The following is a 23,826-nucleotide window of genomic DNA, read 5'->3' on the forward strand; positions in this document are numbered from 1 at the left end:
TGAATTTTTATTTTAAATTTTGGTGTTAGATGAAAGTTCGTAGTCATTCATTTTCAAAACTTTTGATCAATCCCATTTTTTAATATGAGTTTTCCCATGAAATCTAAAAGAATGTTTGTTGGTTTGCCAATGTGGTAGTCCATTTGAACTCAGCAACCCTTAGTAAAACTTAAAATCTTACTAAGTTAGTAAGGAAAGTATTTTTTATAAACATAATTATAAATTGATTAGCAAGTTGACTCGTCTGAAATAAATCATTTAACTCAATTTAAAATTATTCAATAATATATATTAGAGAGTTGCCATTGTCACACCATATGTATGTAATTCTTTCATGATTTACATAGAAATTGGTGTGGCAATAGTAGTTGTAACGCCATGAAATTTATTGTGTATATCAAGGAATTAAGTCAACTATATTGACCTATTTTCCTATTAGAAAATAAATAAATAAATTATTAAAAATAAATCATGAAATTATCTATCTAAAATAACAATTTATAGAAGGAGAATTTGCTAAATGAAATATACAATTCAGAGAATCTTATCATGATTATTATCGAAGAATTAGAACATTTAGTCGAAGTAGATAAAATTCAAAATTTTATAAGAAGCTCTTTTAGTCAAATGGACGTTACCATTGAATTCAAAAGCATCGAAAAACATAGTTTAGATTGTTAGCATGCTTAAATCCGAATTTAATATGATAAGTTATGAAAATATTAATTTTATCAAGAAAATTTGGGGCGTAATGAGATATTTTGGTTAATAAAGGAAAATCGATGAAGAATTTCGAAAATTTGAGATGCATAGTTTAAACTGGTCTAATGTAACAGACATAACGAAGAAAATAAAAATATATAGAAAAATAATAATAATATTTAATTATTTTTATATTATAAAAATTAATTATTTTATTAAAATTGGGTTTAGTTATAATTATTTATATAAAAAGATTATATTTGAAATTATGAAAATGTTAAAGGGTTAGAATGTAGTTAAAACAAAAATAAATATTATTATATTATTATATTATATAATATATTATTATAATATTCTATTTGTTAGAAAGTGTTAGAATTTGTGAATAACAGCTGTATTCATTTATATATAATAATATAAAATATTATATTATTATAAGGTTAAAAACATACGGATGTTTATTTTAATCGAGACATTGAAATCGAAACAGCGACTGCTTGAGTTTGAAATTGGATTCGCGCACGTTGTATTTAATCAAGATTTAAACGCATTTAGGATAAGAATTAAGTCCGGCACTAATGAAGAAAATATTTACAACTTTGAGATCTATCTAGTCATCAGATTACTTGGTCGAATCGTCGAGAAGATTAACTAGAAAAATTATTTTTTTGTATAGGGATGCGTAAAACATAGTTGCGAAGGTAGAAAACTTATAATTTCAAATTCGTAGTATAATTTTTAATGAAATATGTTTTATTTCAATTTTTATAGTTAATTTTAAATTTATTATAATTTACAGTCAAAATTCATGCATCGAATTGCAGAATAATTCATTTTATATATTTTCTCTGATATTTACATATCATGAAATAAAAATAAATGAATTTGTGTGAGTGTAACCAGAAAATCAATTTGTTTAACGAATTGATTTTCATAGTAATTTTAGTAGAGTAATCATTTTAAAACTATTAAGATGCCCTGTTTTGAAAATGTATTTTCATTGGGTGATTATCTATTAAAAGAAAAAAATGAAATATTTAAATTAAATTTGAAATTGAGAATAAAAGTCTCGATTGTTTATAATTGATAATGAGATTTTTGCCTGTAAGTGCTTTGTATTAAGAAATTTTCAAGTTTAAAGTACTTTTGAGCATTATGTAATAGAGCATAAGATGTAATTAGGACGGTGTGCTTGCTTGTTTACTGCTTTCGATATATTGTTGCATGTTTATAATTGTAGAATACCTAGAAATATCGTCATACTTGAAAATTTATTTTTATTTATTTCAAATGAATTTTAAAAAATATAATTATTATTTTTGTTATTCATTAAAGGGGTAATGAATGCCTATAAGATTAATTGGTAACTCTTTCCGGAAATAACTAATTAATTTAGAATAATAGGGGCTTTATATTCTCTCCGGTAGTATATGATACCACTTAAAAATATTTTTGTATCTATTATTCAAGAAATTCTTATCTTATCTTTATTGGAAAACAAAAAATTATACTGTAAAAATAGTTTGTAGATAACTAGATTAATTGATGACATATGCATACCATAGAGGTACGATGAAGTCGACTTGTCAAATAATCATTTACAGTCTATAGTAGTCAAATGATTAATCTCCATTAAGGAACAACGACCAAACTTAGTCGGAAAATATGATCAATCAATTATGATAAGTTGTTAGATCGACCATAAAATTAGGAACTGACAGTGAGTTTCACATTGGTTAAATACTAAAACATCGATATACATATTGATACTTTTGTATTGGTCGTGTACCTCGTTATTTTTATCAAATACATCACAAGGATTGATATTCTTATGATGTGTTTATGTTTCTTTTGTTTTATTATGAGATGGAGATATTTCAGTAATATTTTCTTAAAGATTACTTTGTTTCGAGTGTTATTTGTTTTGTTTATTTATTTAAAAACCTGTATTATTTATAATAGATTAGTTTGTTTATCCATTCATATTAGGACTACTAATTTGAAATGTGAGTTTCATATTGAGTAACTTTCCTGTTATTCATCTTACCAACAAATATTTCAGATGTCTCAATTACCGAGATGCCTATTCTTAATGGGGAACTTTATATAGAGGGATCACAAGATCAGGATGATGAACACTATTTCTATCATATGTGAGTTGAGATTTGAATTTAGTGAAAATATTTTGTGTAGTTTTAGATTTCCTTGTATATATTAACATAATATATGTTGTGTACTTTTGTATGTAGATATTTAGATAGTGAGAATTAATGTTTATGACATGGATAATTGTTGATCAATACAAGATGTATAATTGATTTATGTACACTTTTTAGTTGTAATTGTGATATGTTTTTGAGTAATATATATTCGTTATGATATGGTAGTTGAAATAAAATGGATTATGATTTTGATTATATAGGTATATTTCTATAGGTAAAATTTTTTCATAAGTCTAATTTTTAGAGGAAACTCTGTTGAAATTATTTAGAAGAAATTCATATCATATTTAAATTTTGAAGATCTTCATGTAGATTTTTTTTTCGCTTTACCCTCGAGATTTGAAAAAATTTGAATCCTAAATCAGGGGGTGAGATAGTAACTCTCTATATATTAGAACAATTTGCATTTTTTTTCTCCTTCTTTTGACGATAGGTCGGAACATGTAGGCCTGAGCTTGACTAGCAGAGGCGAAGTAATTGGCCTCTTGGAATCCCATAACTCACCCAAATTCCTTCGAGTAGAAGCCCTGAGGCAACAATTGGTCTCTTGTAACTCCATTACTCACCCAAATTCCTTCGACTACAAGTCCTAAGCCCTGATCATTACACCCAACATTGGCTGGTTTAATATAGTATTGCTATTAGAAAGTATAATTTTAAAACTCATTATTCAATCTCATCTCAAGATATCGGGTTGACTTTTTTGAGATAAATCAATTAATATAATTCAAAATTATTTATTAATATATATTTGTAATAAAAATTAATTTTATTTTTAATTTGATAGACTTGACGACTTCCGATCATATTTATTTAAAAATATTTCTTATAAAAAATTACAAAAAAAACTTAATTTGATAGTTGGATCAATATTTGCTAAATCTCAGATGAGTCGTATCGATCTTGGACAAGTTAATGCGATAATGATTCGCCTCGTCCGAGTCATCTCGGTCACGGACGATGATTGAAAATAAGTGGACCATTACAATTTGGTAATTCGGTGATGTATTTTATCATTGACCCTAGCCTTTAATTTAAACTTAGCCCCTCGAATGTTGACCATATCAGATCTCCTTTTCTTCTATAAATTTCTTCAATCGAACACTCGCTGTCTCTCTCTCTCTCTCGGCTTTTCAAGTGAAATTTTGAATCTTCATCTCTCCGGATTAGATCGGAAGAACAAGGTAAGAAACCCTAGATCTCTGTTTCCACCATCAGATCTCTCTCTCTCTCTCTAGTATTTAAATTGTTGTTTTTAATGTTAAATATCACCAAGAATCGCACTAGAACGGTTTAGTTTTTGTGATTAAGGTTGTACTTATGATTGTATGTGATGGATTTGTGTTTTAATGATGTTTATTGTTTCTGATCTGATGTTCGGTTTCACATTTTGAGTGGATTCATGGCTTTTGTTGGTGCCATTTCGATATTTGTCTCTCTTTTTTTGGACATTAATGTGTTCTAATGCGTTTCTTGAGCTGCGATTCTGGGGCAGTGTTGTAAATCTGGATGGATTTGTTTTTTTATTTTAAAGATCTGATGTTGCTTTCGATCTTATAAACCTTGGTGATTATGACTTTTTTCGTGTAGGATTTTGGTTAGTTGAGTTGGTTAATCTCTATTTTGATGTATAATAGTCCAGCAACGTTGTTGAGGGGTGTAATTTGTAATTCCCTAATAATTCTCCTCAAGTTGGGGACCCTAAATTCCCCATTAGAATTTAGGGTTCTTATGCATTTCCCTTTATTGTTTAGTACCTTTGATATTTTTCCTCGAGTAATAATACGAAGGGCCCATTCCTTTATTTCATCTCTCATAACAGGGATGAGAACAGCCTCCAGGCTTACATGTTATCACACTTGGCGTTAAGGCTACCCAATTGGGTGGATTTATAATTACTCAAGTTTACTTAATTGGAAAAAAATACAGTACCACTTCAACTTATTGTCTCTAGCATGCACATTTCATTTCTTTGTTATGGCCTTACAAAGTTTGAAATTTATAAGATCTAAGTTTCTTATTTTCTCTTTTTGAAGTAGTAAATTTAAGTCTTCGTTTATATCTTTCTTTGGATGTAGCCTCATGCCATCTACAAGACTTCAACTTAATGGTATCTCACCCTTTTCACCACTTAACTCTAGACAATCTCATTGTTTTTCTTATAATAATAACTTTATACTTTTGTAATCATCCTCTGATGTCATGTGTCATAAGTCTGATGCTTCTTACCATGGGGATTGACTTTAGTTTTCAATTTGCTTTTCATTTGTTATGCAATGAACAAGGCATATGTTTTTTATATTTTTTTGGAGTTTCACAGGTTGTCTAGTAAAGTACTTTGTGCTTTGGGATCTTCCAATACTTAGATGATTTGGGCATAAGGTTGCTTTTATGTGTATTGATGGTCCTGCTTCTTCCTGCTGCTTATAGTAAAAACTAACACGTCATGAGAGGGACGGCTACTTAGCCGTGTCTTGAGAATTGGGGATATCGTCTATTACAAAGTGCCCGGGTCGCATAAATGTACATCGGATGCCTGATATCATAACTGTGCCATTTTCATATACCTTTAGCCATCTTATTAACAAGGAGAGTTCAAATTTTGGTGCAACATAATTATGAATGGTTGGGTACACTGAGGCATTGTCTTCAGTATTCATGGGTATTTAATATAATGTGCTGAATTGAGCCCCTCAATTAATGTTTGTTAGCAATGATAGCTTGGTAAGTCCTTTTTCCTAGAAAACCCATGATCAAGGCATTGAAGTGTGCTATTTTTTTTTGTAACCAAGCGCTTCGAATTTTCTAGTATCAAATTTGTACTTAAGTTGCTATGTCCTGAACCATTTATCTTTACTAATTTTGGCAAGGTTTTGGTTGCTAATCATTTAAAGATTGCTCATAGTTTATCCATAAACTTGTTTCAAAATTTTATTGAAATCATATTGGGTTTATTAGTTATCATAGATTTGGCAGGGGTTTATAATTTTTGGAATCCAAAGTTGATACCAAAATCATGACATTGTTTGTTAGATTAGACTTGTAATGGTTGTAAGGTACTCTATGGACCTAGTATTGGAGATTGCGTGCATATCACTGCAGTTGGAGAATTACATTGGGAAGTGGAGGCCTTATGGCTTAAACACACAAAACATCAATGGGTTTTTTTAAATGCTTTCAAGTCTTAGCAATAGATTGGCTTTGCAAGAGGTGTGGCAGATTTTTATTTTATAATGTACTCAGGAAGATCTTGAAAAAGTGAGCTAGTTCATGTGAGCTTGCTCACACCTTCTTTCCCATCTGTGCATGACCATCTGCTGGTTGGCAATAGGCTTTTTTTATTTAAAGTCCAGTCATGTTGTGTCTCATGCATTTCTAACCTCAAATTGCATTACTTGCATAATCTTCTGGGAACTGTATGCAGGGTCTGAGCCTTCTTGTTTAAGAAAAAGAACTTGAAGAGAATGGGTCGTGGAGTCAGCAGCGGAGGAGGGCAGAGTTCATTGGGCTACCTGTTTGGGAGTGGCGAGGCTCCAAAGCCCTCCGCCGCACCACCAGCTGCACAGAATGATGCCCAGGTTGCAGATAATGGAACTTCCAAGAAGGCCAATGCCTCGCCACCAGTGGATAACAGTAAGCAAATTCCAGCAGGCATCCAAGGGAGCCAAGCCAACAACTACTTCCGTGCTGATGGTCAGAACACTGGCAACTTTATCACGGTATGATAACGATTTAGTTGCTATCATCTGGTGCAATTCCTTGAATAATGTTATGCCACCTCTTGTGCCGTATGTTATACCCACCTTTCCAAACTCTGATTAAACCAGATATTGGTTTTTTTGGTTTTGTATCAACTTGGCTACTTGCATCTTGTAATCGGTTTGATCCCATTTTCTACTGTGGATTAATTTCCTCAATTATGTTTGTGTATTTGGGTGCAGGATCGACCTTCAACTAAGGTTCACTCTGCCCCTGGTGGTGGATCTTCCCTTGGTTACCTCTTTGGCAATGGTGGTAGTAACTAATGCTGTTGGCCCTTGAGCATGGAATTATTATTGTTTAATGTTTAGAACCTTTGGTGGTATGGAAGAAACAAAATATCCCAAAACTATTCGATTGTGTAATGTGATATAGTCCCTTTCTTTGTGGAATTGTTGTGGTTTGCTCAACTGATGAATGTCCATTGCAAGCTCAATGGCTGTCAATGAATGAATTTCTATTATCCATTTGTTTGGTTATTTTGAGTTAGTGCATTTTTTTTTTGAAGATTAAATTGGGGTTAGGCAGACCCCCACCCAGAAGAAAAAGGATTACAATCTATCATAGTTGTGTCTAGAGGCATCCTTACAAATGATGTCCACAAGACAACTAGGGATATCCGTGTGGGTGAACATAACCCCCTACCAATAGAGGGGAGGGAGATATAGGAGGCCAGGAAGTCTACTGCTCGGTTGCATTCTATAAACGTGAACTTGATCTCAATGCTTTGGAATAGGGCAGCCCTAGTCTTAATGTCTTTAAACAACCTTTCTTCTTTCCAAGGAGTCACACTTCCCTTTGATGTAGGCCATGCCAACTTGAGAGTTAGATCTGACCTCTAGAGCTTGAATGTGTTCCTCCCCAGCCATTAACATGTCCTTGAGGATTGCTTGCAATTCATGGAATAGGACTGCCTTGCCTTGGGTCAATACCGCCAGTGCTTTCACCACATTACCTCTGCAATCTCTGATAATGGCTCCTTCACCACCCACGTTGCCTCTGGACCCATCTGTGTTTAGAATAAATCTGCTCGAACTTTGGGCATAAGTTCCAAGAGGCCATGAAGGCTTTGGTGAAACCCATTGTTATATTAGGGCTAACAATTTTTGAGGTTTTGCCATGCACTGATGAAACAGCGACATTTCAACGGCACAACAATGCTCTTCTGAACATTTGCCATGTATATGATAGAATTAGTTTTACCTAATTTTTATGTCTGAAATAAATTAATATTTAAATGTTGTGTCATGACAACTCGTTTGCCACGGTTTACTGGATTAATTACTTTGCAAAAAATTGATTTATCCTTACTGACAGTGTGGCGCGGATGTGAGTGAGAGCCAATGTTCTAAAATGTCCGAGTGGGAAGCAATTTCGGGGTCTTTGTACTCACATTTCATTCTATTCAAACATCTACTTGATCATCTTTTGTCTTTTTTTTTTTTTGCTTTGCCTATTATCTTCTATTAAATGAATAAAAATATAAAATTATCTATTTTACATCTTAAATTAACAATATTTAAGTTTTACATCATACCACAAGAAACTTCACACATCTAAGGTGGAAGACTTGCTGGGGGTGCTCTCGCACGAGAGCCACTAATAGAAGCCAACACCGAAAAATTTATGAGAGTGAAATGATGATTTCACCCCTCGTTCTTCTTAACTCATCGATTAAACAATATAATCAATTCGACCTTTCTCTATAACTTCATCTACTACTTTTTCGTCGTAGCAAACAAGATTCTTTTGGAAGCAGCTTCCTAGACTCTGAACTTTTGCTTCTCCTAGACATAGAATCTTGAAGCAGAAGTTGGAATCTAACAAACCGACCCTAACTTTCTACCTTAACCCCACATAACCATCATGGCTTCACTTTAGTCTACAGCTTACATATTTTTACTCCTATTTCTATATCTTGGTTTTATTTCTTCACACGCTTGCTATGGTTTGACTAGCATTCCTAATGTTTCTACTTTACTCACAACCTCAAGTAGCTATTTTAGATTGTTATTATTATTATTATTATTCTATATTAGTAATAAATATTTAATGTTTTCAACAATTGAAATATTCTCTAAAGTTTCCAAATAAACTAATGAAATTCACTTTTCTAGTTAGAGACCAATGTCTTGGGACTAACTTGGGATCCGCCCAAGGACCTACTTTAGGTAAATCTCTAATGCCACAAACTCATATTTGTACGACTGTGCCACCGTGCTGAAATTTTTTTAGGATTACCATGTCGAACACTTTTGCATACCTTGTCATTTAGCACGTCACGAAACCTCAGTTCAGTTTGGATCCAAACTTAAGCTGATCTTACATAAAGATCAAGACTAGCTTGTGTTTGAACTAGAGGTATCAGTTCTCAGTAATCCCAGAACTGTATGATTGGTCCCTGCAGTATTAAAAATGAGGAAGAAAAGGTCTTCCTTCGCCATCGTCAGCATTTAGAGACCTGTTCTGGGATTCCACGTTTTATCAGAATGACACATGGTGCTGCTTACCAGTAAGAGAACCAACAATAACAACAATAACTTAACCAAAGTTTCTCATTACCATTACCACAACAAACAATAACTTAACCAAGTTTCTCATCACCATTAAGAGAACCTACCACAACAAACAATAACTTAACCAAAGTTTCCCATCGATGAGATGGCAGAACTTACTAACATAAAGCAGTTTCAAGTCATAAGGTATCTAAATATAAAATAACTCATAATAGCTTCTGAGCGGATGACTCGCATGGAAGAGAAACTACAACCATGAATCCATGTTGGCTCATGTTTGGAATCCCTTCGAGACTTCATTCGTCATTTTCAAGTTTGATATTACTGGGAAGTTCATTCGTGGAGTGAACATGTATCGGCGGTGGTGAGACGAGCTGAGTCATTAGGTTCATTGGTGGTGTCGGGATCTGGGTCATGAGCAGCTGGGTCATGAGGTTCCTTGGTGGTGGTGTCTGGAGCTGGCTCATCAGGCTCCTCGGTGGTGTCGGGAGAGGGGTCATTAGATCCTGCAACGAGAGAATATTTGTGATCATCATGAGAGAATACCAACCAATTGAAATATAAGATTGAGATATTGATCCATTTATAAGCACAAATGCAAATGTCAGAGCCAAATGGTTCAAGAAAATGCCAGATAGGATCACATATTGGTGCAATCACTTGTATGGTTTGGAGTCCATGAAATTATATCAAATAATGTTTCGAATTTATATCGAATAATGTTTCTACTGAATGTTAACTATAACTAGGTCCATTAAGATTGGTCTTTTGATATTCAAACCAAAACAATGGTTGGACTACAAATTTTTCAAATTGGTTGGACTGACGTAGGACCTTTGAACAATGTTTCACGAACCAATTTGTCAAATTGGCCGGAACATGGTCAATTTGGTTTGACAGATTTACATTTATTAAAGAAATTACAAATGTGTGATTTTCCTAATTAGCTTCTTTTATTTATCATTAAAAGATAATATTCATTATACCTTATTAAGGTTAGATTATTGATGTCTCTTCCATTAGTGAGATCATAGTCTTCTCAAAAATCTTATCTTGAAATCTTGTATTTAAAATTATCCATAAAAACAGTTGGTCCATATTATTGAAAATATAATCATTCCCAAAAGAATTATTCTCAAAAACAGAACATTTCAAAATTCTGTATTTAAAACACTATGTTTAGATGCATAGACATATACCACTTAAAGGATTAAATTCATTGCACATACCAAAGTTGGGATGTGAACTGCGTCCATGGCAGTTGCATGGTAAAGATCATTTCCAGGATTTGCTGGTGGGTTGCCCATGCCATTGAATGTAGAAACTGGATGAGGTGGTATTGGAGAAACAAAGTTCCTAGGGATCTGCAGGAAACACCCAACTTAGCAAATCATAAACGAAAGTATAGTCCTACCAAATATATCTTCTTGGAATCAAAACATTTCGAAATTTTGTACTAAAATGACTCACAGAAACATTTGGTCCATTAATGAAATTATTATATTTTTCCTAAAAATCAACAATTTGGTTCAAATGCCCCCGATCCTATTTAAAGCGTCTGAGTTTATAGTTTGGTCTAGATAATAAAACACTGGTTTATATACATATGGATGTGCCTCTCAAAGATTAAAATTCGTTGTCCATACCATGGTTTGGGGTTGAACGGCATCCATAACTGCCACAGAAGAGCATGCATAAGAAGTAGGGTTGGGCAGATTACTTATTCCATCGTTCATCGCAAGTGGTTGAAGCATAAGTGGAGTTCCTGAGTTTCTAGGCATCTGCAAGAAATACCTGGCTTAGCAAATCTGATTTCAAATACAACATCCTCTACCAGATTCTCCATTTCATGTAATTATCAAGTTTGCCGTGTGACCCACAAATCAGACACGATTGAGCCATGTGGATCGCATGGGAAACCACAATATCGACTCCAAATTAAGCAAGTTGATATTACTAATTTTATAAGATAAATTATAACTATAATGAAGCCAGATTAGGCAACTAGTGACCAATCATACTAAATAATCTTGTCGACACTGATCTATGGAATAGGGATCCCCGTGGAACATTTAATTTTGCAGATACTAATGTATAAGATATAATAGCTCGATACTCTCTGGGTAAGTAGTTAGTACAATCAAAAAACAGCTTAAAAGACTACCCAATGTAAGATACGGAGTAAGTGAATTACCATGTGAGACTGAGAAGGCTCAATGGGTGGTGAATTGTTCGGAATGAAAGCAATAGGAGTTACCAAAGAGGTTTCCTGTGATGTGCTCCCCATTCCATGAATATCATTTGTTGATGTGTGTGCCACTTCTTGCTGGAAGCGTCTAGCAGATTCAAGTCTGGCTTGGCGACGGGCATTAGTCTTTGCACGACGAGCTTCCCTTGCCGCGGCTTTCCCGGGATCGGAATACCCACTGGAACCAAAATTTCAAAGAAAAGGTTATTGAAATCAAAGTGGTCAGAAGAAAGAAGAAGATGAGGAATAGACCTTCTTTACCTATGGAGGTGAGTATTAGCTTCAGCGGGAAAGCCTGGAAAGCCTGGTGGTCTGAACACTATTCCACGAAGAAATTGTCCACCGATAGTAGTTTCAATTTGGTAACCACTGGATGAAGCTCCAGTAATAGTAGCTTCAAACGGTACCACTTCAGATTGCCCAGATTCATGTGATGCTGAGTTCTCTACTACTGCATTGAAACACATATCCTTTCATTACGAGAAAGATGTGCAAGTTTTTCTTTGTGAGATTACTATTGTCTAAAGTCATTATCCAAGAAATTTATACATAAAACTAACAAGGTCTAACATACACATGTATGCATGAAGCTTGGCCACTTAAATATTATGGAATGACACCCCAAAATATTTGATCACAAACACTTTTCAAGATATAAAAAGTAAAAAATCTGTGTGTGTGGTGTGTGTGTGTGTGTGTCTGGGTTCTTCTCATGAAAATGTAGCAATAAAATATCAAAATATCATGAAAAAGTGACAGTGATGAAATTCTTGTCTAATTACATAGATTTACTAAAACTTCCCTAATTAGTTAAGAGATTTCGCGGTGATATTATTTAAATCAAGTTGCTGTCAAATGATTTGATAACTAATACAAATGTCTTATGAACTAATAGTGTCTTTCTTTCCTTGGCCTAATAACGTTGGATAACTTTATAAGTAACACTAAGAATAGCAAAATAGGAAGCAGACACTCTTCGTTATGTTAACATATTCTCCGTTAATACTTGTTAACAATCCTTTATTGGGTTTAAAATGTTGTATCTAGGCAATGTTTCAGTTAGGTAAAATAGGAGACTATGTCTCGATCATATCATCCCAAGCCAAACCGAAACATTCAATGTTTCATTCTAGTCTCAGCCCAAACATTTTGAAACGGTCTGAAACTTCAAACCATGCTTTTAGGTGGCGTATCTCATCTCAAGGTAATGTTTCGGTTAGACGAAAATCTGAGACTGTCTTGAATGAAACATTCCAAGGAAAACTGAAACATTAAATGTTTTGGGGTCCATGTTTCATTTTGGTCTCGACTGGAATATTCTAAAATGGTGCGGAACTTTAAACTATTCTTTCATGTGACACACGGCATAGATTTTTCCTTGCTCATCATCATCGTCATTGCCAACCACGTCTTATCCCCAAATATTGGATAGGAAGATAAATCCTTTATTTCTCATTCTATCTAAGGTAAACTTTTCCCTAGCTAAGAAACATAAGAAGCATGTTATTAGAATGTCTTTTATAGCTACTACAATGGTGAATAATAGCCCATCACCAAGGCATGTCAATCCCTTCTTTTTCACCACTTAAACCTTTATTGAAACCATCATTTCATAATTCAATTATTTTATATACCTGCAATGTTTCGAGGTATTCAATGCCAGTTTCATAATGTTTTAAAATATTTTCATTCTTGCACTCGTCAGTCTTTGAGAAGAAAAATGGACCAATTTGGTTTTGTCTTACCTCTATTCCCACTACACCTAACAGTACGAAACTAGATATCAGAAGCATACACCACGGATGTCAACAATCCTCCTCTCTCATAATTTCAGAAGTGAGAGAGGATTTGTATCATTAGGCTCCAAAGAGTTGTTTTCCCCTCCTTTCGTAAGATCGATGTGGATTATTGCTCCATGTGTAAAGTCAATGGTGAGTTAGTTAACGACCTTTTGATTCAATGAGACTTCACATATGTCATTTGGTCTCAGTTCACCCTTCTTTTCTAAATTTGTAGGTTTTTCTAGGTTTTTAAATTGTTTTTCGAATTTGGTAGCTCGCAAATTTTTTGGCAGGCAAAAGGTATTTTGGTCACTCACTCCTTTTTCTATGTGTTGGAGCTTATAGAAGGAGCGTAGGAATCGGTTCTTTGATGGGAAGGAGTATTTTTATTAGTATGTCATTCGTAGTAATTTGTGGTTTTTGTTCTTTTGGTGCAAGAGATTTGAGAATTTCAACAAAACTTTCTCTAAAATTTACCTTTTTAATTGGGATAATGTTTTTAATGAGAGGTATCATTTGAGCGAGGGGAAAGTATTGTGTAAGTGTCTTGTATTCTGTTGGCGGTACAAAGTTGCAAGGGTCAAGGGGCAGCGCCCCCGCCTGGGGTATTTTTTAGGATTATGAAAAGGGCAATCGTGTAATATTTTCTTAAGGATTTTCTATTTTTGGGAGATAAACACGTTTTAGCAACTCTTGACTTTATTAATAGAGATCTTTAGGGCTGTAAAACTAAAAAGAAAATAGTGATTATTTTTGTTCTGATCTGTGGACGTCCAAACCACGAAAATCCTTGTGTTTTTTTGTCTTCTTTGTTCTTTCGTTTTTATTCACATGAAGGAGTGTTCCTAGGAGCTTTGTGGTATTTTTTTTTTTTTTGCTTTCATCGTTGTATGAGGTATTTCTTTATGAACAATTTTCTTCTTGTTTCAAAATATATCTTATAGGCATAAAAATGTTATATCTTTTCTAAGGTCCATTTAATATATTAAAATATTTAATTATGCTATTACCTATGCATAAATACAATGCTTGTTTTGGAATGTTCCGGAACATTAAAGATAGTTGGAGGATCGAAGCATTGTGACTTTGCATGTCATTTGGTCCCATTTTTCCCTCGTTTCCCAAATATGTTGATTTTCTCTAGGTCTTTAAATTGTTAATTTTGAATTTGGCAGCTCGCAAATGTTTTTGGCAGGAAAATGGTATTTTGGTCAATCTCTCCTTTTCTTATGTGTTGGAGCTCATAAAAGGAGTGTAGGATTTGGTCTTTGATGGGAAAAGACATTTTTTCAGTATGTCATCATTAGTAATTCAAGGATTTTCTTCTTCTGGTGCAAGTGATTCGAGAATTTCAACGAAATTTTCTCTAAAAAATTTCTTTTTAACTGGGATAACATTTCTAGTGAGAGGCAACATTCGGGGGGTTGGGGGGGATCTTGGGAGCTTTGAGATATTTTTTTGGCTTTAGTCACTATATGAGGTATTTTTTTTTTCCATTTTCTTCTCTTTTCAAAATATGTCTTATAACCATAACAAATTGAAATATCTTTTCTAAGGTCCATTAAAATTTACTTATGTTATTATCTACATATAAATACAATGTTTGTCTTGGAATGTTCTGGAACATTGAAGATAGTTGATGGATCAAGTTCTCGTTGAATATTTGATTTTGAAAGGAAGAATTTGGTGTAGATATTCTTGACGAACTAGGCTTGCCAATATATGGTCAATGGCACTTAGACTATAATTAGAGGTTGAGGGAATTTGTAATAACTGTTGGAAAATGTAAAGTATCCATTTTGAATATCCTCGATCCCAATTAGCAGCAATACCGGCAGACAACAACAACATAGGCGCCTGAACTCGCATCGTAGCTTGTAGGGAGTGGAAAGTGGAAACAACTCGATCTGCTCGAACAAGATCTTGAACTAGTGGAGAAGTTGGAATTGATAACTAGGATGCTCTTTCCTTTGATGTTGCTTTTGGTCGGGCAACCGGGTCAACCGCTACTAAGGACTTGGACCTCGACCTCCCAGACAATTGTCCCTTAAATCTTTAGTTGGTTTGTAGGGTGCTTTTTGAAAAGGATTTTTAGCTAGAGAATCACTTGTAAAGAAATGGCAAATCCATTATGAGGAGACTTGAAAAGTAGTTTTTTGCTCCTATCCTCAGAGCCATTTGCTTAACACTTGAAATCAAAACTACAAATAATTGAAGTTTTACCATCGGAGACACTCAACTATGTGTAGTTACTAAGGGCCTAAAATCAAAGGATTTGTTTTACCTCTTTTCAAAGAAAGATTTATGTTAATGATCATAGAACAAAGATGTATTCTCCTGAAGTGTTCATAGTTTGGGAATTGGTAAAAATCTAGGTAAGTCCACCGTAAACCAACTATCCTCTAGAATAGAGTACTAGAGCCTTCTTCGTAGAGTTCACTTCGATTAATACGACTTTGAAGTCAAGTGGCGGAGACTTAACTTTTCAGAAGTGTACTCGACGTGACTGATTTAGAGAAACCCAGGAAAAGGTGTAATATTGTTTTTGATAGATAAAATTAAATGTAAATTTAAGGATCTCGCAAGATTTGAACTCAAATACGAGATCTCAAGTTCTCGTAATATTTAATTTTAACCTTCATTTAATTGCTTAATATAATTTTCTATATTTATTCATAAAAGAAAATAGTTCATTAATTAAAATGTGACGTATTGGAATATTTTGGAATAAAGATCCCATATGTTTCGATTTCGATTCAGTTTATGAAATACCGAAACATCGAAACAAAATGTCATTTTAAACAATGAGGGTTAGTAGAGACAATGCTAGAATAACTTGAGTACCTCTTGAACAAAATTATCAAATTTCCCACTTTTCAATATGCAGATACAATATTTATTTTTTCTTTTGATGAGTACAAATTCTCATCATTATCTACGCCTTATCCAAAATATTGGATCAGCAACATAAATCATATTTCTCTCTTTAACTCTAGCTTAATTTTTATTTTCTTACTAAATCAATTTGCATCACTTTCACTCTTTCTTTTGCCTTTTTAGATCCTTCAACTTTCATCAAAGCACTCAGCACTAGTTTTCGTTTTGCACATGCCCAAGCCATCTCAATCGACTATCCTTTACGATATCTCGCATTGGGGCCATTCCTACGTGCAAATGTATTTATATATATATATTTTTGCTTATCGTGGGTATCCCCACCCTTCGGGTGAGACTAATCCCACAGTCACATGCACCGCCCCCTCGGAAAGTCCTACATGTAATTGGTTGAGTCAAGGGTCAACCAGACCCTGGAGGGTGGTCCCAAGGAAATCACAGCTTCGTGTGGTTTCAAACACTTGACCGAGGAGCTTATCAAGGCTTGGCTTTCCACTAGGCCAACCCCTTGGGGTTGTGCAAATGTATTTATATAGAACCTAAAATGATAAGTTTAGTTTTTTCAATTAGCTAAGAATTACTTTCAAGGGTCCATTCAATGACAATGGGAGCCCTATCAACGTGATATCCAAGTAACTAGTCGATGCCTTAAAGCTAAAACTGACTAAGATACCTAGTAAGAATCTGGACTTCAAGTTGGGAAGTGTTAAAGAAATGGACTTTGCAGTCCAATTTGGTATAAAATTAAAGGATTATGTCAAGTACATATTATTCCTGAGAGATTTAATTCCTATGGGAATAAGTGGGAATGCAAAGTCTCTCATTGTCTACTTTTTGAGAAAAATGCAAGTAGGATATGGAAGGAAAGAGACAAATCACGTTGTATCTCCATTAGAATGTATGATAGGGAAACAGGAGAGTTGTGTGACAAGTGAAGAATCATCGAAAAGAATGAGGAATAACAATCCACAAATTCGGAACAACTTTTTTTCAGAATCATGAAGGTTCTATGCAAGTGCATCTAAACTATATATTCCACAACACTAGGGGAAGTATCTCAATCCAAGACAAACAATGCATTCTAGAATATGGAAAATGTGTTAGAAATATGTAATTTAGTGTTACTCTTACTTTCATTTATTTGATTTACTTAATGTAAAGTAAAATTTAATGAAGGTATTTTCATTTGGTTTGGACTACATTAATTACGAGGAAAGAATTATAAATAGTGGAGTATATGCACTTAGTCTTTGTGTTTGAGATTCTTTAGTTAGAGTTAGATAAGGTTGACTTGGTTGAGCTACGAAATCCCTTTGGTCCAATAAGGTTAACAACAATAGTGAGGATGGTAAAAACCATGAGGTGTCACATTATCAACTAAAATCTCTAAAAAAAAATTAAGATATATGAATAACTACTATTACAATGGAAAAAAAATGGCAAAAAAATAATTCTAGCACATTGGAAAGAGTGATATAAACACAATAAGAGCAATCAAGTTCTTGCCTGCTTGATAAGAGCACAGCAGAGGCATGTTTTGGCAGACATCAGGGCTTGGCCCAAGTCTGAGCACGCCTCTATCGTTCATTGGTAAGCTCACGGGAAGTGGATGCTCATGGCACTTTCTCTTCAATTCTTTCCGGATAGAGGGTTTATCTGCCCTTTGAACATCTTGGACGTAATCCATTGTTACGTCTAAATAGTTCACACCCAAGGAAAATTAGAAACAAAAGAAATTCAAATTTTAGTTATATAGATCCATAAACATCCAAAGTCAATTTGACAAGGTTTATATATAAAAGAAGAACAATCACGCTACTTGAGGACCCAGTAGAATAGATAGAAACCAAAAGTCATATAAAAAAGGTTAAACCTGTATGCAAATAATACATATCCTCAAGGGGCTCCAGAAGGTGATCACAACCGCCAATGAACATGATGACACCCTTCCTTGGATCTACACATTCTCCTGCCACAGAAAACCTTGGTAAAGGTCTATCACCTGTTGTCACTACCTTGATCCAGACACCAGTATCTGCTTAGATTGGGAAAAAAAAAAATTTGAATGTCACGGGCATTGATTTATACATAAATACATGCATACATACATACATACATGCATGCATGCATACATAACATTTAACATGAAGTATACTTTGACATCATGATATATAGAGACTGTGATTTGACTAGGTCAATCCATTGTCTCGATTGCGTAGTGCAAGCACAATGGGAGATTGGATTGGGTCACTGTTTGGTTGAATCACAAAAATAGAGCCGATTTGCACAAATGGAAGGCTTCAACTAGCTTCAAGAAGCGTTCATGTGACTCCAAGGTTGATTGAAGTTTTATTTAATTGGTTGAATTAGTTAAAATCCTTTTATAATAATTTTTTATGTAGCAAAATTTCAAAATTTCCAACAATGGGACCACCATCAGATTTGATTGGTATAGGAGATCCTAGAAATACATACTTGCATATGTGTCGTGATACTTAATTGACCCCAGAGGTTTTACCCACTATGCACCTAAGCTTTCCTCAAGAAGTATACTTTGATAGCATGATATATAACAATTTCTCCCAAGAGTTACATAAATGAATCGTAAAAAAATAATTATTAATACGTACCGATATTAAGCATATGGAGGTCATTATAGAGACTTCGATTATCGGCGAACCCTCCAAAAACAAACAAGTATTTTCCAAGAGCAACAGTCGTATGGCCTGCACGAGCTGGGAGTAGATCACCCGAAGTATGTAGTTCCTTCCATACAAGAGTATCTGATACAAGAAAACAATAATAACCAATTGATCGTAAAGAGGAAACAAATACAACACATGTTTCATATAGCTCTGGTTCGAGAACCAAGTTTAAAAAAAAAAAAAAAAAACAGAACCTGTATCAAGAATATGAACATCGGAACAGTAATAATCCGACGGATCTTCCCCAGCAACCACGATCATTTTGTTCTTCCAAGCTGAACAGGTATGACTACCTCGCGCAGTTGGCGGAGTTCCAGATGTTATTGCACGTCTCCATATTAAGGCTTCTGCAAATGTATAAAAAAAGATATATTCCTAGGACTTGTTTCACTAGCTATCGATATTAATGCGCCACACAATGGCCACTTGTTGAGGATCCAAAATAATGTGTACCCAAAAAAGAATATATAAATTTGGACAAAGATAAATGTAAATGTGTTACACTATAATCCTATAAGTTGTTCTCCAAAACGAGTTTCATACATTATATTAAATCCAAAAAAAAGGCCCCTTTTTCTATCAAGGAAAAAACTTAGAGAATGGATGGGTAGACCCTAGGGATGAAACCAAAGCGAAAAAGCTCCCTTAGATTGATTAAGATTGATAAACTACAAAGATTTAAAACAGGGAAAACAAAGCACAAGAGATTTACGTGGTTCGGCAAGATTGCCTACGTCCATGGGTGGTGATGATAATTTTTTATTAATGACAATTGCGAAAATAGAATGTAATTTGAGGGTTTTTGGACTTGGAATATATATGGCATCCTAGGGAGAAGCATGCATTTTCTAATGAAGAAAATGCCCCTAGAAGTTGTAGGGACTCCCCTAAAAGCCAATCTTGGACCCAAAAACTTTGTTCAGGATACATCCGGAAAATAAATCAAGATAGGGCCATAAACCAACACAAAGGGGCGCCATAAATGATATGCCAACATAAAGGAAAGGAACCCACATTCATTAGGTTCCACATAGGAGGTCTAAATTGTTCTAGACAAACCAACCCAATTGGGTGACCATAACCACAAGTTGTTTAGACTTTTTCGGTGGATTGACATTTTACAATCATTTGACGCTTTTAAATTTTTTGGCATTAGAAACCTCTTAGGTATGACCCACCAAATGGTAAGTACCATATCCTCGAACACCTTTTGTGTGTACCCAAATGAGTGGCTTGAAATGTAGCAAGAGAAGGATAAGGCGGCCTCATACATATTCTTATGCTTTGATGCTTTAGTATGAACAACAATCAATATATAAGCTTACCAGTATCCAATATGTAAACATCATTGTAATGAATTTCTTCTGGATTTTCATGGGGCTTTCCGCATCCTCCAAATAGGAAGATATGTTTGCCAATTAGTGTCGCAGTGTGTCCTTCTCGGGCTTCAGGTCCCTCGCCACGTACGCTTGGGAATATCCATGTATTGGATGCTATGAACATGCCACAACTGGTTAGCATCTATCACTTGAATTAAAGTAATGTAATGGAAAAAGTAAGAAAATCAAAGGCAAGGGGACATGAATCCCTGCTATTCCATAGAATACTTAATCTGATTTAATCTCAATAACACATCAATACAAAATGAAATACATATATTCTGCTTAATAGTTTTTAAAACCTCCAACCAGCCGAGAGATCTACCAACTTTCCTATATTATGGATAATATTTTGGATATAACTTGATAGAACTTGATTCATATTTTTATTTCAAAAATAAATGTCAGTGTCAACACGACATGTAGTACATACTTGGCACCAAAGTCAAAGTTAGAAACCAGAGAATTAATATAAGACTTACATGTATCAAAGATGTGCAAGTCGTTTAATGTCTCCATTCCATTTGAACCTCCAAAGACAAAGAGGTTGTTTCCAACAGTGGTGCAAGTGTGGCTGTCTCTAGGAGCAGGTGGGTTTCCCTTTACCATTCGCTTACTCCATGTATGCTTTGCTGCAATCAATCAAACAGGAAAGAAAACAAATTGATCAAACTTTCTAAGAACAATCTCTAAAGTAATATATTAAATTAAAGCAATCATAAATGAATCCTAATAAAGATTAATCCAAAAACTATAGATAAATCAATATTAAGTTATAGAGCAAAGAACTCGATGAAACGAGATACTGATTTCAAAAATTACAAAGTATCAGAGTAAGCACCATACAACAAAGGGTGTTGAATCAAAATGCACTAAAATTAAAATTAAAATTTAAAAGGATCCCATATTAAAAAATAAATAAATTAATTAAATTAAATTAAAAAAATAATAATAAATAAATAAATAAATAAAAACTCATAAACAGTAAATTTTAATGCATTTTGTTTTACCCATGAACAGGGTAAACCAAGAAATCACATGAAGTAAAACCTAATAAACTGCAAGTTTAAAACCACCTACAACTATTTATGTCAAAAGGATTACCACTTTCCAATAACAATCTCAAAACGACATCAAACAAATTCAAAAGGCTATAATAAAAAATAATAAAAATTAGAAAAACAAAGCACTGACTTGAAAAATTACAAAGCATCAAAGTAAGCACTTATAAAATATCATCCACAACAGAGGAGATTGAATCAAAATGCATAAAAACTAAAACCCATGAAGAGAAAAACCAGGACTAATGCAGCAGAGGCTGTTCGATTAAAATGCAAATTTAAAAATAACAATCAGATAAAGAAAAACCTCACAGCAAATTTAAAACTACCCACTACTACTTATATCAAAACTCAATATAATGAAAAACAACTCATAATAACAATCTCAAAAAAAATATCAAACGAGTTTAAAAAACTATAAACAATTTGAAAAAAAAAAAAAAAAAATCAATGTCTTTGAAATTTTAAAATAAAAAATAAGGATACCATAAAGAAAAACATCATAAACAGCAAATTTTAACGCCTATTGTTTTAACCATGAACAGGGTAAAACAAGAATCACATGAAAGTAAAACCTCATAAACTGCAAATTTAAAACTACCCACAGCTATTTATGTCAAAAGGATCACCACAAACATCAATATAATGAAAAGTAACTCATAGTAAGAATCTCAAACTAGTTAAAAAACTGAAAAAGATAAAAATCAATGAGTTAAAATTTCAAAAAAACAAAAAAAAAAGAATATGTTTGAAAGAACCCTCAGATCTGAAGTATAAATCAACAGGAACATAAGAATCTCACAAGACACAAGATATAAGTGGTTCGGTCAAAGCATTGACCTACGTCCACGGGCGAAAACAGTGATTTCACTATGATAACGAAAGAAGAACTAGGTTACAATTTCACTCTGCCTCTCGTATATCTCTCTAACTCCTTAAGGGTTTCATCTCTTAGGGTTACAAAGAGGGTAAACGGGTTGGATCCAAATCCAAACCAACGGGTCACACAGGTCGTTAACAAATCATCAAAAGATCCGGGTTGAATCCACGATGACTCTCCATATACAAGAATAGAAGACATAACCCAACAAAATCCATAAAGAAAACCATCATAAACAGCAAATTTTAAGGATAAATTACCATTTTGTGAGCTGAATATGATGAAATTTCGATTCGGGGTCACTGTTCATTTTAATTATGAAACACATGAAAATCCAGTCGCAGGTTTTTCAAAGTGATGATCTAGCTGGTTTAAAATAGCGAGATCGCTGCGAACCTGTGAGATCGTCACTTTTGTAGCCAGTGAGATTGTCACTTTGAAAAGACAAAAAAATCAGTGATCTTGCTACTTTAAACCAGCGAGATCAGCACTTTGAAAAACATGCAATCTCACTCTTCATTTTTTAAATTAAAATGAACAGTTAGCCGGAATGGGAATTTTGTCAAAAGTTGATAACTTTTTGGGAAATTTCTCTAAAAAATAAGGATCCCATAAAGAAAAACATCATAAACAGCAAATTTTTTAATGCATGTTGTTTTACCCATGAACAGGGCAAACAAGAATCACATGAAAGTAAAACCTCATAAACTGCAAATTTAAAACTACCCACAACTATTTATGTCTAAAGGATCACCACAAACATCAATATGATGAAAAATAACTCACAAGGACAATCTCAAAACAAGATCAAACTAGTTAAAAATTAAAAAAAACTATATAATAAAAAAAACCATTGAGTTTGAAACTTCAAAATAAAAAATAAGGATCCCATAAGGAAAACATCACAAACAGCAAAAAATTTAATGTATATTGTTTTACTCATGAACAGGGTAAAACAAGAATCACATGAAAGTAAAACCTCATAAACTGCAAATTTAAAACTACCCACAACTGTTTATGTCTAAAGCATCACCACAAACATCAATATAATTAAAAATAACTCACACTAACAAACTCAAAACAAATTCAAAAATCTTTTAAAACAAAAACAAAAAAGTTTGATATTTTAAAATATCCACTACCCACTTGTGTCATAAACATGAACATCATTGGTATGGCGCTTAAGTCCATAACCCCCAAAGACATAAAGATATCTCCCCCCCTTAATGGCATTGCATGTGTGCCCCCATTTGTTTTCAGGCCCAAAGATACCACCTTTTCTTCCTGGGGCGTCTCTTGGTCTAGCATTCAATAGAATCTTTTCCCATCTCATTTTTTTATTAATTGTTTTCGAAAACCAAAGCAGAATTCAAGCTATCAAAGAGAAACCCAGAAACCCAAAAACCAAAGAAGCTGAGATCAGTTACTACTTCTGTATCTTCTTCTTTGTATGCATATAAAGCATATGAACAACACTGCATCAGTATTACTATGCCACGTGTAAGAAAACGAGGCATATTGCAGGCTTTCTAGCTGCTCATCAGCTTTATCAAAACACGTGTGAAGAAACAATGAAGATTTCAGGTGTTTAGGTAATGCATCAGAATTACTACAACAGGTGTGAGAAAAGAAAAGAGCGGAGGTTACGAACAAGCGTGATTTAGATATTCGCCCCCTC

At 33.8% G+C, this 23,826-nt stretch overlaps 2 protein-coding genes across 2 annotated transcripts; one reads left to right on the forward strand and one right to left on the reverse strand.

Annotated features, from left to right (window-relative positions):
• Nucleotides 1-3,953: 3,953 nt before the first annotated feature.
• Nucleotides 3,954-7,150, forward strand: LOC147401372 (protein SPIRAL1-like 2). The gene is made up of 3 exons (XM_086442655.1): nt 3,954-4,108; nt 6,349-6,643; nt 6,866-7,150. Exons 2-3 carry the CDS (start codon nt 6,389-6,391, stop codon nt 6,947-6,949), a joined length of 339 nt encoding a protein of 112 aa, XP_086298781.1. The 5' UTR covers nt 3,954-4,108; nt 6,349-6,388; the 3' UTR covers nt 6,950-7,150.
• Nucleotides 7,151-9,267: 2,117 nt separating this feature from the next.
• On the reverse strand, nt 9,268-23,574 carry LOC147401373 (uncharacterized). Its single transcript, XM_086442654.1, has 12 exons — nt 23,295-23,574; nt 20,690-20,839; nt 20,154-20,321; nt 19,023-19,175; nt 18,754-18,906; nt 17,997-18,158; nt 17,630-17,818; nt 11,709-11,898; nt 11,394-11,625; nt 10,846-10,980; nt 10,429-10,563; nt 9,268-9,705 (listed from the first exon to the last, which is right to left on the reverse strand). The coding sequence occupies exons 1-12, from the start codon at nt 23,479-23,481 to the stop codon at nt 9,496-9,498; spliced, it is 2,064 nt and encodes a 687-aa protein (XP_086298780.1). The 5' UTR covers nt 23,482-23,574; the 3' UTR covers nt 9,268-9,495.
• Nucleotides 23,575-23,826: the final 252 nt, after the last annotated feature.

This window comes from Akebia trifoliata, chromosome 5 (assembly GCF_017979445.1).
Source record: "Akebia trifoliata isolate Shusen 1 chromosome 5, ASM1797944v1, whole genome shotgun sequence".
Lineage (NCBI taxonomy): Eukaryota > Viridiplantae > Streptophyta > Magnoliopsida > Ranunculales > Lardizabalaceae > Akebia > Akebia trifoliata.

Bases quoted from the DNA above. Each gene is read 5' to 3' on its own strand.
- LOC147401372 (XM_086442655.1), top strand. From the start codon at position 6,389: ATGGGTCGTGGAGTCAGCAGCGGAGGAGGGCAGAGTTCATTGGGCTAC. The intron at 6,644-6,865 runs GTATGATAACGA...ATTTGGGTGCAG, and splicing joins ACACTGGCAACTTTATCACG to GATCGACCTTCAACTAAGGT.
- LOC147401373 (XM_086442654.1), bottom strand. From the start codon at position 23,481: ATGAGATGGGAAAAGATTCTATTGAATGCTAGACCAAGAGACGCCCCA. The intron at 19,176-20,153 runs GTAAGCTTATAT...ATACATTTGCAG, and splicing joins TGTTTACATATTGGATACTG to AAGCCTTAATATGGAGACGT. The intron at 17,819-17,996 runs GTTTAACCTTTT...TGAACTATTTAG, and splicing joins TATGTATTATTTGCATACAG to ACGTAACAATGGATTACGTC.